This window comes from Myotis brandtii, unplaced genomic scaffold, assembly GCF_000412655.1.
Source record: "Myotis brandtii unplaced genomic scaffold, ASM41265v1 scaffold470, whole genome shotgun sequence".
Classification (NCBI taxonomy): Eukaryota; Metazoa; Chordata; class Mammalia; order Chiroptera; family Vespertilionidae; genus Myotis; species Myotis brandtii.
The window spans coordinates 2,501,895-2,520,964 of NW_005367953.1; the positions used below are offsets into that span (position 1 = coordinate 2,501,895).

Here is a 19,070-nt window from a genome sequence, read left to right on the forward strand (position 1 = left end):
ATTTGCATACTCATCCTGATTGGCTGGTGGGCATAGTGGAGTGACAACAATTTGCATATTTCTCTTTTATTAGTGTATATATTTATTTTTTTTTAATTTTTTTAAATATACTTTATTGATTTTTTACAGAGAGAAAGGGTGAGGGATAGAGAGTTAGAAACATCGATCAGCTGCCTCCTGCATACCCCCTACTGGGGATGTGCCCGGAACCAAGGTACATGCCCTTGACCGGAATTGAACCTGGGACCCTTGAGTCTGCAGGCCGACACTCTATCCACTGAGCCAAACCGGTTAGGCAATATATATTTTTTTAAATGACGTTGGAGGCCAGCTGCTGTGACCTCAGGGGCCAAGGCAGCAACAGGACTCCCTGATGAGTGAGAAGAAAAGGACGAGCTCCTTTCATTCCTTCAGCAACTGGCTCCTCTTGAATGAAATGGAATCAAGACCAATGAGCACTGTTTACTAATAATAACACCAGTGAAGTGCCAGTGTATTCCACACGTAAAATGGACTGCCATCATTCACCGTCCGTGGGACAGGAAATAGCCGTCCCATTTCCTACTGCCTTTCCTGTAGGGACTGCTGACTCGCAGACGCAGCAGTGATTCCATTTAAGCTCCAGGCTGGCAGGGGGAGTGAGTGCCCGGGAGGCTCGGAGCACCTAATTTACGCTGTCCTGTGTCCTAGCGTCACTCAAGCACGATAACGCCTTTACAGGAAGAGGAAGGCGCTAACATGATGTCAGCGAAAGCTTATCTGAAATTTAACACAGACCAGCTAGTTTAAAGTGGCAGAGGAAGACAGCCACAGTGTCATAGCAATGAGCTTCCACGTTAAATACGTCCAAGGATACAGTGTGTGAGTGAAGTGAGGGAGATGGTAGCATTTTGTAGGAATTTTGATAACTGGCAGGGCCAGGAAAGAAGGGCCATTTTGAGTCTCTCAATTAGCCAGAAACTTCGATTCTGTGAGATTGGTCTATGTCTACACAGACAAGGAGCCGTTTCACAAGTATCTGCCTGCTTTAACCAAAGTATAATTTAGATCAATTACATTTCTTGGAGCTGAGCTATCATTTGGGAGATTGTGGCATACATACAAAACAGAAAAGATTCTCAAAAAGCTTTTGAAGTACCCAGCTTTCCTCAACTCATCTTAAAATAAGGAAGGACTTTTTCAAAATCTGTTGCAGATTCTTCATATTCTAGCTTCTGGCAGCTGAGCTATAAAGCATGTACTGTTTTCTGGGATATAACTACTCATTTGTTATTAGTGGAGCCAATGGTTAAGTTATATCTCTGTATACGGAAGTAATCATTTGCATAGATAAATTTCAGTTGTGCCTATATTCTGCTAGGTACAGAGAGACTGCTTTATTTTTTACTTCCCTCATACAAAGACATTTTATTTTCTATGTTTTTAATCATCCAACACTCCCTCCCTCAGTTCTCAGTCAGAGCCCCAGTTTCACTGGACACCCCTCTCTCCCACGGAGTGTGACCCGTCGTGGAGGGGGAGGGAGGCTCAAGCTCCAGCTCTGTCCTCCTGGCCCCAGAACTGGGTTAGAGGCGGGCACGTGAGCCAAGCTGGCACAGTAAGACACGGGAAGCCGCTCTTTCCTATACCAAGCCAGCTCCAGGGGCGGCCAGCAGCCACCCGGAATCCACGAGGGAGACAACGCGGGAAGCAGAGACAACAGGGGGACCCATGGGTCCAGCCCACTATCTCTGGAGTTTGGGTTTTGTGAGCCCACGCATCCCCATTCTTTGAAAGCCGGTGTAATTGGGTTTCTGACATTCTCAGTGACTCAGCAAGAAGAAAACAGGCACAGAAAATGAAACTGACTTGAGCCAATTACCTTCAAGGCTACAGAAAAGTGGTCTTTATGGTGATGAATACAGATCGTTGCAAACAGATCTGGGACCTGCTAATAAACATAGTCTTGTGCAGAATTAAATAGATGACAAAGTCCTCGTGGCAGTCACAGAAATCAGTAACTACATTGTGATACCGTCCTTGCTGCTGACAGAAGTCACTAATAGGGCCTAGCAAGCAGGAAGCAATCGTTTGTTAAAAAAAAAAAAATAGACAAACCAACCAACGGATCTGACAGTCAGTGGTCTAATTATGAAGGGAAACCCGAGCTTCTGTTCGCTTCATGGAAACGTCACTGAGGATTCCACCTCAAGACCTCTCCCAGGCTACGGCACCTGCTTTATGCACGTCATCGGATCTCTGGTGTGGGTTCTGAACCTGCTGCATTCCAAATATCCTCCTATTAAGATTACTTCTAACTTGGAACACATTTTCACACAGAAAAGAACACTATGGGTGACAACTATAGATTCCACGGCTCACACAAGCCGATTTCATCTGCCTTATAATAGTGCTTTTCAGTCTGAGCGAACCACCGCTCCTACATGTTTTGAAAGAGACGTGTACTCTGCCCATTTCAGTGACAAAGAAACCACCAGCACAGGAGCTACAGAAATCCGAGCACTGAGGCGGCAGCGCCAGCGACCGCTGGGAAGGACTCCAAAGTGCTGCAGGCAGCAAGCCAGGGCTGCCTCGCGGAGAACAGAAGGGAGACCCCGTACCTGGAAGCCTGTGAATTACTGAGGGCACTCCCCTACCCGGAGAACCCAGCAGGCATTTGGAGGTGAGTTTCCCAGATGCACCCCCAAAATTAACACAACTAGACTGAGGTCTACAGACAAGACAGATGCCGCTCCATTCCCAGCCTCGGCCTGAGGCGAGGGGCACTCCCCATCCTGCAGCGGGTTCCTTGCGTGGAGCAGTCTAGTCATCAGCCGCTGACAGTGAGGGAGGATGGGAAGGGGGCCGGCACAGGCCTTCCTATGCAAATGCCTCAGCCCCGTGACAGCGCTGTTAATCACTTTATTTCTCTGAACTTAAGTGAAGGTCCATGTTGGATTTTTATAAAAATGTATCCAGGAAATTCTTACTGAGTGCCTATTATGTGCCAGGCACAATGCCAGGAAAAAATGAGAATAGGTCCTTGCCCTCAGTGTACTTACTACTCTAGTGAGGGGCCCATCTGGCCAGCGCAGGCCAGGGCACGAGGCCTGCACCTGGCCCTTGAGGAGAGAAACAGCCCCCGGGACACTGGGATTTGCCTGAGACCACTCCCTCCCACAGACACTTGTATCTCCTGGTGCACACGCATGCACTCATAGGTGCGTGTGTGTGTGTGTGTGTGTGTGTGTGTGGTGGGAGCACCGGGTGACTTTACCTGACATTTGGGGATGGGTAAGGTGCTTTGACAAGAATTCTAGGACTCACATGTTGAAAACATACATATTAAGCAGATCTTCAAACTCCACACACACTGACAGCTAGTGACAAGGTTGGTAACATTAATGTTCACTAGAGACCAGATGCTGTTCCAAGCACCTCCCAGGACTGTCTCATTTCTGTTGCTCTCATTATATTAATGTTAGCTCACTTATATTGCCTTATGTCCATTTTAGAGAAAACTAAGCGAGTGAAGGAAGCTGCCAAGGGCACACAGCCGTGTGCATGGAGACAGCGGCTTGGCCAGGCTCACTGAGCCTCTGCTGTTACCAGTCAGGGCTCTGACACTCATACTGCGTCCCCACGTCTGAAGTCAGCGTCTCCTTGAATTACATGGCAGCCCTGGTCTGATTTAAGCAACAGTCACTTTTTGATTTCTGCAAAGAAATGACACTTGCGTGATGAACTTTGAAGTGGACATGGTAGTGGTGCTGATAAAATGAATGGCCATACCTCTCCCTGAGAATTTCTCAGGATGACCTTCACGTCTTCGCCAGTGCCCCAGGAGTTCTGGTTCTTCCAGATGAGGTCGGTGGGAGGACTGGCTGTGACACCCGCGTTTGCAGCCCAGATCTGGAAACAAAACCAGGACATCAGTCTACTCAGAACCCATATCCGCATGCCAATGACAGCAACATTATGAGGAGAGTTGAACACCCTGTAGGGCTGATTCTAAAGGCCTCGGACCTGTGCCCTAGCCCCAGACCTGCTATATTAACTGGCTGTGTCCAGGAGAACCCGCAGAACTTATCTGGGCTTCAGCTTCCTCATCTGATAAATGAAAATGATGACACGGGGCTCGGAAGTCAAGTTGCCTACATGCATATGCCAGCTCCTCTGCATGTCAGCTACCCTTGAGAAAGGGACCTTACTTTTGTCATCCATAAAAATGGGACAGAAATGGTACCTAGAAGATTGAAAATTTTTGTCCAGAACAAGCCATTACCCACCCACACGGAGTGGCTGGCTCGCTCAGTGAATCCGCGCTCTCACTGTCAGCATTCTATTAGCTCTAGGAGCTCATGTGAAGGGAGCCTTCTGACCCCTCCCACAGGACTACCCTCCAGCTGCCTGCAGCAGGAGTCAAGGAGAGGACTAACTGCTCTCAGACCTTCTGGGGGGAACGGCCTATCGAGAATGCTCGTGGAAAGTGGTATGTCTCCAACCAGGAACCGTGTGAAATGGAACTCCAAACAGATACAGGAATATGACTGCTATTGAAACAGGCAAAACAAAGAAAACAATCGCATTCCTCTTTCATCAGCATGAAAATTCTGCCATATTTTTAATGTACTTATTGGCAGAAGAATATGGGTAAAGTGGAGAAAACTTTAGAGTAGAAAACGTAGGTGTGAATCCCGGACACGTCACTACACCTCTACACCTCAGTGTGCTCACCTGTAGGGCCATGATGCCCTGTCCTGATCGTCCTAAAAATCACATGAAAATAGGAAAGTTCTCTACAGTAACTTGTTTTACAACACAAAGGGCTATCTGATGGCAGAAGACTGGAGATGGTCTAGGCCAGTATACTTTCAAAGGTGGAAAAAAATCTATGAATTGCTGATGAGGAGCCCTTCCTCTTTAGATCCCACTTGCAGCTCCCAGGTCTTCCATGGGCGTTACACATGGAAAGGGCCAGGGAGCATGTCCTGGGAGAAAACTGGAAAAGGAATGCATCTGGGCAGACTTTCAGATCATGTGGAATGATAGTGTTTTCCTAATTGCGAGCAATACTTTTCACTAGTCCACATGGAATCGCATGGTTGGTTGCGTGTTAATAATAATCATAAAATATCAGCAATCTTACTGGGTAATTTATCCTAAAAGTAATAAACATGTCCTCGAGCCGAGCTGTGCAATATGGTAGCCGCATGTGGCTGTGAGCACTAGCAGTGTGGCTGGTCCAAATGGAGATATGCAGGAAGGACATCAGTTGGAAGACTCGGTTCGAAAAAAAGTAAAATATCTAACATAATTTTTTATATTGATCCCATGTTGAAATGGTAATATTTTGAATATATCTTTCTCTACATTTTTTAATGTGGCTACAAGAAAATTTACAATGACCTGTGTAGTTCTCTTATTTCTGTTCTAGAGTTTTAAATTCATCTTTGCTATCGCCTAGTACAATTTTATAGATTAATCACTTATCATGACCATGTTCCAAAGAGCTTCTTCTCATGTTTCATGCTACCGACTAGAGAAAAAAATGTATTCCAGTATTTTATAGGACAACTGGCTACTCCCCTAGTCCTACAGAATATGTATCTGTTTAGTCCTGCAGAACTATATGCAGTGGAAAATGCAGTGATTGGCATAATGGCTTCACATTACTTTAAAGAAATAGAGAGCACACTCAAATCTGAATCTTATGAATTAAAATGTTAGATGCTTTCCCAATATTATGCAGCTTCCATAAGACAAATAATAAAAAACTGAGCAATTTTCTCACTATAGTAATTACTACGGAGAGGAAAGGATAATGTAGTTAGGGTATTTGTTCCCATTTTTACCCATGATTATAAAATTAGCCTCTGATATTTTCACAATGTGGCATCACGCTCTATGAATACACTTTTAAAAGAGAAGTTCTAACCTCTTGAGCCTTTGATCTTAGACACTAAGGTTTATATCCATCAAAATTTAAAACATGTTTAATATTTTTTAAAAGAATTGATAAAAAGAGCCATCTTTACATTCTTTAGGATGAAAACAGTAACTTCTTAAAGATCTCTATCAAAGCTAACACATTGTTTGCTAAAGCTACTTACTAAGCTAGAGCAAAGGAACCTTGTGCTTGACCAATGAAAATTCTCTAAAAATGAGCAAATGATATTTAGTAACTAGTGAAGATGCAGTGTTTCAAACACAGCAATAGAGAACCATTTAGAATTCAAAACAGAATCAGAATGGCACAGAGCCCATCTCTCTAAATCTAGAGCCTTTGATATTATGTAAAAGTCACATGTAACTTTTGGTAAAATACTATTTTTGGTAAAATACTTTGTTTAAAGGAGTGGCTCTTGAAGAGCCTATCACCTAATGACTTCTATTGAGAACGTAAGTAGTCCCTATCCCAGCCCTAGAGATGGTGGCTAAGGTGAGTGGGGCCTGGACACTAAACCCTGCCCAGATCAGATTCTGATGCTCATCTGAGACTAAAGGCTGTCGCTATAAGGCAGGTCCCAGCATAATAAGTAGATGGTCTTCCTAACGGTTCTCTATGCCAAGCAGTATCTCCTCAAGTGCCCTGGGCTACAAGTGTCAGCCAGGGGACAGGCTACAAGTGTCAGCTCATGTAGACAAAATAGAAAGACTTCATAGGTCAATTCTTTCACTTCAATAGACAACTGCAGCTCTCAATAGCACAGAACTTTTAAACTCTTTAACAGCATGTGTGATTTCCTAATAACGTCCTCCTCAAGTGCCCTGGGCTACAAGTGTCAGCCAGGGGACAGCTGTTTTACATCTACTCATGTAGACAAAATAGAAAGACTTCATAGGTCAATTCTTTCACTTCAATAGACAACTGCAGCTCTCAATAGCACAGAACTTTTAAACTCTTTAACAGCATGTGTGATTTCCTAATAACGTCAAAGATGTTTTAATGCCCGTTTCTAAAATGCTTCTCTTTAAGCCAATCATTTTCCTGAATTACTTTGTTAGGTAAGACAATGAAGTTAACTGATGACTAAAATCACTTACTGTAACAGTCTGCCCTGCCTTCAGCACATATCTTGAGGTATATTTGTAACTGACTGATGTGTCTCCAATTTTTCTGATCATCTCCCAGCCTCCCATTGGTTGATCCTATTCACAGAAGAAAATAAAACAAGGTCACTTCAAATGCACAGAGAGTCATGGAATAATCAAACCAATGAGTCTATATAGGAAGTTAATCTAGCGTTATGGCTGACTCCCATGATTCATATTTTCCTATTATAAAAAGAAAATATGGTGCCCTGGCCAGTGTGGCTCACTTGGTTGGAGCATCGTCCCATATACCGAAAGGTTTCAGGTTCAATCCCCGGTCAGGGCACATACACAGGTTTTGGGTTCCATCCCCAGTAGGGGCACAATCAGGAGGCAACCAATTGATGTTACACTCTCACGATGACGTTTCTCTCTCTCTCCCTCTCCTTCTCCCTCTGTCTCCCTTTCTCACCTTCTCTCTCCCTCCCTCTAAAATAAAGAGATAAAAAAACGAAAAGAAAATATGGCTTTGTCATTCATCAGAACAGCAACTTCAACAATGCAGCAGATTAAATGTGGGCAGAAGTGGTCCAGATGCATTAGCATTCGTTCACTCATTCATTCAGAGCAAATATCTAAGTCTGGCTCGTATTTCCTTCTTTTCATGAAGTTAATGGCTGTGAAAGAATGCCCTCCATTTACACCCACACTCCAAGTTTTCCAGAAATCTCGGTGAGGTCAGGAAGTAACGATAATCCTAATCCATCCTTGGGAAGAGCACTGTGACAAAATGACAAGAAGTGAGCAAAAGCCCTGGCTCTTCTGTAAGGAAGGGCTAATGAAGAAAAACTTCAAACCACCTAGCGCACCAACTCCTCTCCCCCCTCCTGGTTTCATTTATACTTTTTTCATGAATGTAGGTGAAGACTACTAAATCCAAGTAAAGGCTGAGGAGCTATTACAATTGTTAAGATAGCCCACCAGCCAGCAAAGTCTTGCTGGGGGAAGAGAAGGGGGCGTTGTTTTTTACCTGCTCGGAAGTGTTCTTCAAGCGGATAAATTTCCCGTCAACATCTATCTCTTCAATACAGATGTTTCCGGTGGCTGAGGCGGAATGAGAGATGCTAACACTGCTGCTCGCCTCGGATTCTTCCACGTCCACTCTCTTCCGTTTCCCTCTAGTTGTGCGCACGCTGCGACTTGAGGATGCTCGTGAGACTGTCACGCGGGAAGAAGGGCTCGGCGAGAGCTTCAATCTATACAGGAAAACAATGCTCCGTTTACGAAACACACTTCCCCTCCTGCCTTAGAAATGGATACCGAAACCCTGCAGGTGCATTTCTAGAGCAAAACATGACTGGCGATCTGTGAGACAAAGCCTAACTAAGATGAACTTCTCTGAGCTAGGATCTCCACCATCATTTTTCTTTAGAGTAATAGTAATTTGAATGTTCTCCCCAGGAACTAAATATAACCATAATGCAGAAGGCTCAGGAAACGGGAGGAAATCGTCCCATCGACCATCAACTTACACAAACACTGTTATATTTACTGTACTTTTTAAAATCTTGTCCTGCCTGCATTTTCTTTTTTACAAAATTATAATCACAAATGTATGCAATACTGAAATTGAATGGCTTTTTATTCTAAATCAGATGCTTTTCCATTGGAACTTTTTTTCTGAGAATAGGTGTTAAAAGGACTTATACACTAATCCTGATTTGAAAAATAAGTATAAAGTCTCTTTCAGCAAATCTGATATTTTAAAACTTATTAAATTATCAAAACATTTTAAATTTCAAAGGAAAGACTTCATCCTGACACAGTTCAGCATTAATAATAATAATAATAATATTACACTGCTTGAGCCCCAGTTTTTGTTGCTGAGATAGAAATATGTTCTATTACTATGAACATTTCAACACCTAGGTGTTAAAAGAAATGACAGAGAAAATATTTAAAGTTAACCTTGTTTTAAAATATAACCCAATCCTATTTACTCTTATTTAAATAAAAAGGGTGGGGCAAAAAGCAGGCTGCTCACCTCTCCTCTTCGCCTTCGAGGAGTTTCCTGTAAGCACTGATCTCCATGTCCAGGGCTAACTTTACGTCGAGAAGTTGTTCATAATCGTTCAGCTGTTGCTGCATCTGGTCCCTTATTTCCGCCATCTCCCTCTCCTTGTCAGACAGCATGCGCCGGGAGTTGTCTCTTTCTTTAGCAAGCAAGTCCTCCAACTCTTGAATCCTCTCCAAACAGGCTCTAGACTGCAGATTCAAGGGAACACATTGACTTTCGAGGAACATTCCCACATTAGCACAGGCGGCTATTTTAAACCACGAACCATTGCCTGGGTTAGGAAGCAAATAGAACCCTAAGGAATGTCTAACATTAGAATGCAAGAGATTTTGATTTTAAGAATTTAAAAACCAAAATTCCTCCAATATAAAATGCAGCCCGCAGGAAATGCCTTTAAAAAAGATATAGCCATCAAATGTCATAAACACACATATAATTTTTCTGTATTTGACCAAATAGAACAGAATTCTAAACTATGGTTTTCATGAAAGTCATGTCCGGCTCCCCTACAACCCTCTTAGCTCAGAAGTATAAATCAACAAAAGTAAACAGCTAAAAAGGTAAGAAACTTATTGACAAAAGAAAACACAGGGGTGGGTGTGTCTGAGAGTTGCTGGAACTATTGGGGACTGTACGGGGACTCTGGTTGTCCCTTTAGGGAATGTGTCCCTGTGGGACTGCTGTGCTCACCCAGCCCGCAAAGACTACACAACACAGTGTGCTCTGCCAAATATTATTGTAAATATAAAAACTTCACATTTGGTATTTTAAAAAATGAGAAATTATACATCCTATACCAGGAAGTTCATCCTAGAAACCTTGTGGCTCACTAGGTAATTATTCCTCTATATTGCTCCAAGACAGAATTCATCTCAGCAGCCTCAGAAAGTGGCAAAGGCAATCAATTCAAAAAGACTGACGGACAGCTGAGGTCCTGGGAGTCCGGAGATAAAAGGAGCGCTACACTGTGCAGACACACTGCGCTCTACAAGGGAGATTTATTTCTCACAGGGGAGTGGGTAATAAATTGTGAAACTGCTTTATATGTATAGTGGGTTTCAACAAGCAAGTAAACAGGATAGAAGAAACCAGGTTTCTTACTCTCAGAGAGAAAAATTACAGATAAACGAGAAAGGGAGCCTAAAATGAACCCTGAGGTCCAGGGTAGGAGTCAGAGACATCAGTATGAATTTGTATTTAGCTTAACATAAATACAAGCAGACAAATAAGTGTGCAAACACAGGTTAGCATACATTCATGGATGACCTAGCTCTGCCTGCAGGAGGGAACCCGGTCTCATGTGCATGTACCCTTCTCCAGCAAGGAGAACCAGGGCTCCTGGGAGAAATGGCAGAGCTGAGGTGAGGGCAGGGAAGATACAAGATGAGCCTGCAGCACCTCAGAGCACCAGGAAGTAAAGAAGTGCTCCCAAGTGGGGGGCATGGCAACCCACCTGAAGAACTCCTACTGGCCGAAGCTGGTAAAATAATGTAGTACTGGATCATAACCCAACGAATAAAATATCCATGAGTCCACCCTGATGTGAGCCAATACATAAATGTGCCAATAGGGAAGAACTATACCTCTACTTCAGAGCTCCAGTTAATAAATGTAGACAGGAATAAATAAATGTGCCAATAAGGAAGAAGAACTACACCTCTACTTCAGAGCTCCAGTTAATAAATGTAGACAGTCCACCTCAGGATGTGGGGCTGAATCCCTGCCCTTCACCCCTGACAGCTCGAGAATGAGTATGGACAGGGAAGAACAGTAATCTGGCTGTGAAGAAACCTGGCAAACCCCACTTCACCCAATTGTGAAGGTTGACGTCACCAGGGATGTCACGTCGTCCCTGATGTGATGCAACAAGAAGGGCACCTAAACCCATTACCCAGGCTAATCAGGAGAAAAGCACCCGATAAACCCAGATCGGGGCACAGTCTACAGGATGCCTGCTAGTGTTCCTCAATCTGTCATGGTCATAAGAACAAGGGAAGCCTGAGAAACTGTCCCAGACCAGAGGAGACTGGGGAGATGAGTTCCCTGGGGCAGAAAAATGATAGTAACAGAAGATGTAGTGAAACCCAAACAGTCTGGAGTCCAGCTACTGTCAGGTCTTAGTTCTGACCATGAACAAAACGCTAACAATGGGGGCAACGGAGGGAGGGAGACAGGCGAACTGTCTGGACCATCTTTCCAACTTTTCGGTAAACCTAGAATTACGCCCCCCAAAAAAGTTGGTTAAAAAATAACCAATCAATCAATTAATTACAATTCAGAGCAGCATCTAAAATTCCGTATCAGCAGAGGCAGAGCTGCCTCGAACAGACTGTCGAACTAAGGCGAACTGTCTGGACCATCTTTCCAACTTTTCGGTAAACCTAGAATTACACCTCCCAAAAAAGTTGTTTAAAAAATAACCAATCAATCAATTATTTACAATTCAGAGCAGCATCTAAAATTCCATATCAGAAGCAGGCCTTCATCATAATAGTGATACCAAACATAATCCCTGCCTCTGAGAGCTTGCACTTAGATGCATTTGCAGAAAAAAATAAAAAGGCTATAAACTGAGAAATACATTTTTTCCTCTCAGGTTTCTTATATGATCTTTCCTCTAAAAGAAAAATATACTTAAGTCCAAAATGTCTCTCTTCTTCGATGAATCTCTTCACCTTATTTCCATGTGGGAGATAGACAGACAGGGCAACAAGGTGGAATCTAAAGGGGCTGATGAGACATAAAGTAGCCAAGATTCAGGGAGAACCTCTGCGCCCAGATTTGTAAACCCTGAAACGCCCCTATATGTTTGCCTTTGATGCTCCAGAGTTCCTTAGGAGAGAAAAATCAAAATGTAGGATAAAAAGGTTTTAAAGTTATTCTGAATCATTTTGTAGTTTAAATAGAAATATTTAAATTCTATTTTAAATAGCTGCACTGCATCTGTTATGTAGTGAAATCCATAGAACGGGACATGAGAAGCAGGCCTAGATTCTCCCTCCCAATCCTGCTGTTAGCTGCTTAGGAGACCCTGGGCACTCACTAAACCAGTAACCACATTTGGAAAGTGAAGAGGCCTAATTATCTGTAAGATCCCACCTCTAACTCTAAAATTTTATGACTGACCTCTAATGGTCTTGTGTTTTATTTTATTTTATAGTTTGTAACAATTTATTGCACTAGTTTATTATGCTCTAGTTGCAATAGCAGTTTTCCAGAGTCTGGGTGTAAGAAAAACAAAAATTAGACATGCTTTCAAAGTGCCTCTGGACACGCCTGCATACAAAGAGGCTCTGACTAACAAATTAATTTGGCCAAAGTAAAAAGTCTAGATAGAAATGAGAAATGCTGTAAGCAATACGTAAAATTCCTAATTCCAGAACATAATACTGCTAACATGTAGTATTTAAAAATATTTTCTAAAGTCAGCATTTTAAAGGCTATGTCCATTTTAAATAAAATTTAAGAAGTACTTCACTAACATGAGTCATAACTGAAAGGAAATTCTGTGGCCTAAGAAACAGCATGATGAAACTGATATGACTCAGTAATAATACTATTAAGGTGTACACCAGGAAAATATTGAGAGATGGCGTTTTCCTTTTTGATGATCTTTCTAAGGCTAAAATTTATCAACGAATGGAGATATTCCTCAAGGTATATTATTTATCATAAAATCTGATACCAGTAATGAACAGGGGAAAGGATCACCCCTCCCCGTCAGAATAGTAAAACTATTTGTTTTAGCTATTTACAATGTAAAACTATTCTGCTTGAAGGATGTGCTCCTCTCCTATTCCCTACCAACCAACAGAGAAATGTAAAACTTATTCTGCTTGAAGGATGTGCTCCTCTCCTATTCCCTAAGGAGTTAGCTCCAAAAATCCCCTGGGCCCTGCCTAACATCAGTAAAATCTACTAAACTGAAGTTAACAAAAAAACTTGCAAGGATGGGCATATAACTGATGGGCACAGTCAAGTGGATTAAACAGCAGCCAGAAACATGAATAATAAAAGCTAGGGAAATGTAAAATTGAAGGAGAAGGGACAACTGGAATATAATTTATTAAATGGAGAAAAAGTAGTAAATGTCAAGTCAGAGTAAGAACAAAGAGGCCTGTTTGGAAAGGTACCTGTTAAGATGCTGTAACGGAAAAAAAGAGTATTAAATTCCTAAAAGAAAATCTTTGAAGAGATTGAGATCTAAAGTGAAGAACTGGACATACTTTTTAAAAAAAAAAAAGAAAAAGAAAAGAAAAAAGAAAAAGCCCGGCCAGTGTAGCTCAGTGGTTAAGCGTCGACCCATGAACCAGGAGGTCACTGGTTGAATTCCCCATCAGTGCACATGCCTGGGTTGTAGGCTCGATCTCCAGTAGGGGGCGTGCATGCAGGAGGCAACCAATCGATGATGTTTCTCTCTCATCCTTGAAGTTTCTATCTCTCTATCCTTTTCCCTTCCAAAATCAATAAAAACATTTAAAAACAAACAAACTGGAAACTAGGAAAGAAACCCATTATCAGTCTGCAGTCTCTGGGCGAGTTGTTAAACTCACCTAGGTCTGTGGTCGGGCTGAGCGAACTCAAAGGTCCTTCCAGCCTTACTGTTCCATGAAAACTTCAAAATACTACCAGGACAAAACAAGTCTAAAATAACTTTTATATTTATGGTGTCAGTAATAAAGTTCACATATAGGCACTATAAAAGCTTCAATTTTAATTTTTTTGTATCACCTTATTTTATGTAAGTCACTGTCTGCTTTGTTTTCTAAATTCCTGAAATAAATGTTGTCAGTTTTATAATCAAGAAAAAGATTTTACTAAAATAAAAAAAAAGTAAAGAAAAGTTTAATCAAGAATAAGATAAAGTTTAATCTGATATGGAAAGTTTACAACAAAATGTCCTCCCTTAAGGAAAACAGAAGCTGAGGTTACTTTCCAAGTAAGTAAGGTGAGCAGCAGATTAATCTACTAATCTATAATAATAGGAGCATAATATGCTAATTAGACCGGATAGCTGAACGACCTTCCAGACGAAGCTGGGGCTGCAAGGGCAAAGACAAGCCTCAGCGGCTTCGAGGGCCAAGCCCCTTGCACTTATTTCGTGCATCGGGCCTCTAGTTTAGGAATAACGGTCCTGCTCAGAGGATGTTTAGCAATGCAAAATGAAAAAACCTGGGCAGCACTGTGAACGCAGACAAACTCCACCCTCTGAAAAGTGGCACCAGGCAGAGCAAAGCCAGGGGAACTACCCTGGTGGAGGTGGCTTCAAGTTCATTTTCAGTTCCTCTCAGGGGAAGATGCGGACTTACCTCTTTCTGCAGATTAGAAAGCTGAGACGAAAGGCTCTCGATTCTCATACGACTTTCCATCAGCTCTTCCCTGGCACTGTTGACAGAAGACGTGTTCATCTCTGACGAGAGCCTGGCATTCTCGAGCTAAAAGAAGAAGCAAGCGATAGTCAGCCTTATCTATGTGAAATGGAACAAACCAATGAGGAAGCATGATTCATCTCAAGGCATTTCATTTCAAACCTCAGCCCTGCTGGTAACTGGTTGATGAAACAGGAAGAGCATCATGAAGTTGGCTGACACAGGAAAAGTTACCGTAACTGTTTCAATGGATGAGCTTTAACAATGCTCACATACCTGGGTCTTTGCCCAATGTGTATTACTCCAATATTTTGTCCATTATATCTCTAATATCTCAGATAATACTGCTAAAGGGAGACTGGGCAGTAGCAATTTAACCATGGTAGGAAAACAAGCATCGCATATCTCTAACCCACCAAATAATACAGAATTTAAAGAAAATAGGCAGAAAGCACTCATTGATAAATTACTTGAAACCAGATAGAAAAACTTCCTTTCAGAAGCAAAAAAAAAACACCCAAACAGCTCCTCAGGTAATTCAATATCCTATTCCTCCAAATGCCCATAATATTTATTCTGCATGTGCTCAGCACACTTTTATGTACGCCGCCTCTCCCCTGGCTCCCTTTGAGGCCGAAGTCTGTGACGGACCAATCCTTACTTTGGCTCCTCCACTGCCCTGCACAATGCCTCGCACTGAACAAGTATTGGGCAACTGAATATGGGGTTTAAAGGACCTCTCCCTTCCACCAACCAACTGCTGCATCATAAAATGGACTAAAAGCACATGAACAGTGTAAGGCCATGCAATAGAAATTATTTTTCAATACCTCTATGACCCTAATTTTCTAAATCTTCACTAATAATTCTTTCTAATTAAAACACGTAACATTTACCACATTGGGGTAAAATCATTTCCTAGGAAAGCTTGTACTCGTAGGTGATTTGATGGATTTTTGCATGGTCTGCTAATACAAAAATTTTATAATATTTTTTTGATTAATAATAGTGGCAGAGGAAGAAATATCAGACTTTCCATTTGGCCTTTGTTCAAAAAAGCCCCAAATATGTGTACACGGATGCCATGGAGGTCAGAACTAGATGCAGCCCAGCGATGGTTTACAATTGTACGGATGCGCAGGACGGCGTGATTAGCACTTGTTATTGAAAGAAAACTGTTTTCAGATGGCTTGGGTTTTACTACTATGACATGACATGATTGATCAGTGGAACAAAAAGATAAACCCTCATCTCAGATAAAATTTGAATAATCCTACTTTCTTTTAATAATTTCTAGTAACATTTATTTAGCATGTGATGAAGGCCAGGGGGTAGTGGGTGGGGGAGGAGAAAGGTCACTAGAGAAAAAAGAGAGATATCTGTAATACTTTCAACAACAAAAATAAATTAAAAAAAGAAAACTAGAACAGAGCAAACATCATCAGGTGACTGAGGCCATGGCTCAGAGTTTGAACCTGCCCTCTGAAGCGACTCTTACTTTGGCGTGGTATGTCTGCTCCAGCTCCTCCTTGTACATCTTGACCTGGGCATCGTGCTGCTCGCGCATCTCGTGAAGGGCTTGGGCCAGCTTGTACTCATACTCAATCTGACGCCCGGAATCCACCTCTACCAAGCGAGTTTCATGCTTCCTTCTGGTCTCATTAATCTCCTGTGGGGGGAGGGGAGGATGATATAAAACCAAGTTGCTCACCATGGCTGCATTGGTACAAGTGTGAGTGGCATCAGAGGCACCTGAAGTTTAGGCACCCACCCTCGCATCTGTCCTAGAGGGCATGTGAGTATAGCTTGTTGCCTTCATTTTCAAATGAGACGATTTCAAGGATGAAACTAATAACAGAAATGGCAGCATCTCAAGCCCTGAGGATTCTGTTTCTTTTCAGTAGCACAGCTATGAACGGCCTGGGAGACATACTAAAGTACCATGCAATCATGCAAAACTATGTACACCTAATAGTAATCGTTTTTCTAAAATGTCATATTGATGATCCTAAGGACACCTCTGAGAAAAATCCACATGCAAAGTTAAACTTGTGCGGACAACTTCAACTAGAAGATTTGTACATAACAAAACTCTTTTCTTAGACATACTAAGATGCAATAATGGGCAGAGCAAGCTAATTTACATGAGTTATTGTAAGAGCTGCTGCTGAGGTATCAATACCAACTGATACAGAACCTTAACAATTAGCACTTTACTATCTTGAGTACTTATGACAATTCACTGTTAAAGAATAGAATGTAGGCATAATCCTTTGCTCTATGTTTTAAGCAACTGTCCAAAACTAGAATGTCTAGAAACACAAGCCCGAGAGTCAAGTTTCCATTCCAGCTTCCAGCTCTGAAAATACAACAGATCGTTCTTTAATGACAATAATTAAAGCGGCCACAAGAGGGGGATATAACCCATTGAAGTTCTTGTTCCTGTATCATCTTACTCCATGTGTTTTCCTATGCCTTTCCTCATCTTTCTTTTAACACTTCTTTGCAGAGGAAAATGCATTGGACAGAACCAGAAAACCAGGTTCAAATTCTAGTTCTGCTATTAACCTCTCAGGGCTCACATCTATTTAATGAAGTGAAAAGCATGCAAATGAAAGGTTTAGTTCAGCAAATGTTGAGACGTACTAATAATTTTGCCCTTTGCCTCCCTACCTCCTCTTTCTGGTTTTCTCCTTCCATTCTTGCCCCTTTAACTGTCCCTAATAAGGAACTTAGGTATACTTATGGAATAGAATTATATCTTCCATGTAAAAAAAAAAAAAAAGAATATTTTAAATTCATTCTCAAATAAGGCAAAAACTAACAAGATGTTCCCCAATGGTGTAGATTACAAAGCTGAGATGAAAGGAGTCCACGCACAGCATCAGAATAAGTAGTGGAAAATTACAAACAATTTTAACAAAACGAAACAAAAATGTCGTCAACTTAATATAAAAATATCTCCATTTATAAAGCAAAACTGTCGTTAACAAGTATATGGTAGCATTCACTAGTTTACAAGGAGCTTTCACACACAATATTCCATTTTGATCTTCTCTACTCCTTGATGAAAAAAACAGCAAGTATTGGCATTTCATTTTTAAATTAAAAAAACAATTCAAGAGTTGCCCAAAGTCAGAATGCTTGGGAGAGCACTTAAGTCCCAACAATACCTATTTTAATACTCTATCATTATAAAAATGGTCATATCTCCAATATTTTTCTACAATAAAAAAAAATTTAACTTATACAATAAATTCCTATTTTCAAATCATTGTTAATTATTGTTTTCAAAATTATATTACTTCTAAAAACATTTCATTATTTAACTGCATGTCTGCCCTGGGTTCATGCCAACCCTCTTCAATTTGGAGGAAATATACATTCCCCTGTCTCCAATTTTATTACTTCTTTTTTCGCAACACTTGCTGCCTTCAACCCCCAAGGTTTGACCACAGAAGGTAAGGCTTGTAAATGATACCTTAAAATATACACATATAGCTATAAATGCTATGTGTACCAGCCTTCAAGAAGGCCCCCAATGGTTGCTGCCTCCTGGTAGTCACGCCCTGTCTCATGGTTGGAGTGTGAGATGGAGAGTGAAGATATATCACTTCTGGGAGTAGCTTCCAGAAGATAATGAGGCCTGTCTTGCTCTTACTCTCTCCCTCATCGCCACTCTTGGGAGAAGCCACAGCGTGAGCAGCCCTCTGGAGAAGCCCTCGTTGAACTAACAGCTCCTGCCAACAGCCTGTGAATGAGCTGGGAGGCAGTTCCTCCAGCCCAGGTGAAAGCTTGATTGTAACCTCATGAGAGACCCTGAAGCATAACCATCCAGTGAGACAGCTCTCAGAATCCTGACCTCCAGAAACTGTGAAATAATAAAGGCCTGTGGTTTTAAGCTGCTAAATTTTGGAGTAATCTGTGAGGCAGTAATACAAATGCTTAAACAGTAATTAACTGCTGTGACTAAGCCTTTATACATCAGATGAAGTAAAATCATACCTGTTTTCTCATACGCAGCCTTTTAGCAGCAGTGCCTCGAAAAGTTTACCGACAAAATTTCTCCCATTATTTACATATAAAGTTATAACAAAGCCTTTTGGGATCCCTCCATTCCTTGAAGAAGTAAAAATTATACACAGTTACCTCCTCATACATGCTTTTACGGAACTCCAGGTCCTCGGTAAGGCTCTGACAGCGATTCTCCAAGTCCACTTTAAGCAGAGTTTCATCAGCTAACTGTTTTTTGGCAGCAGTCAAGGAGACTTCCAACTAACATCAGGAAAAAGAATTGATGGGCATTATACAGCAACCATATAGTAATAAACTTAATTGCTATCGATGGATTGAATCCAATCAAGTACTGCAACTTCTATGAATTTACAAGTGTATGAGAGTCCCTCCCGATAACTTTTATCCTTAACTGTGTGTTCAGCTGCTGTCCCACCCACAGAGTGCCACGCCAAAACACCTCTCAAATCTGGTAACTGGCAACAGGGAATGAACAGAGCCTTCTGACTTACATTTCAAAACTCAAGCCAAAGATGTAGCTACCACTTTCATCTTTTCCTGTCTGCAGCGCACCGTATGACACCTTCTCTTTTCCT

The 19,070-nt window shown here is 41.7% G+C and overlaps 1 protein-coding gene across 1 annotated transcript in view; it reads right to left on the reverse strand.

Annotated features, from left to right (window-relative positions):
• The window catches only part of LMNB1 (lamin B1), a gene marked incomplete at its 5' end in the record, with an annotated part of 37,465 nt that overhangs the window by 4,683 nt on the left and 13,712 nt on the right, over nt 1-19,070 (reverse strand). The window contains 7 exons of the mRNA XM_005875859.2: nt 3,772-3,891; nt 7,027-7,131; nt 8,045-8,270; nt 9,059-9,279; nt 14,401-14,526; nt 15,959-16,129; nt 18,610-18,735. Of these exons, the coding sequence (XP_005875921.1) occupies nt 3,772-3,891; nt 7,027-7,131; nt 8,045-8,270; nt 9,059-9,279; nt 14,401-14,526; nt 15,959-16,129; nt 18,610-18,735 (1,095 nt within the window). The remainder of the gene's footprint in view (nt 1-3,771; nt 3,892-7,026; nt 7,132-8,044; nt 8,271-9,058; nt 9,280-14,400; nt 14,527-15,958; nt 16,130-18,609; nt 18,736-19,070) is intronic.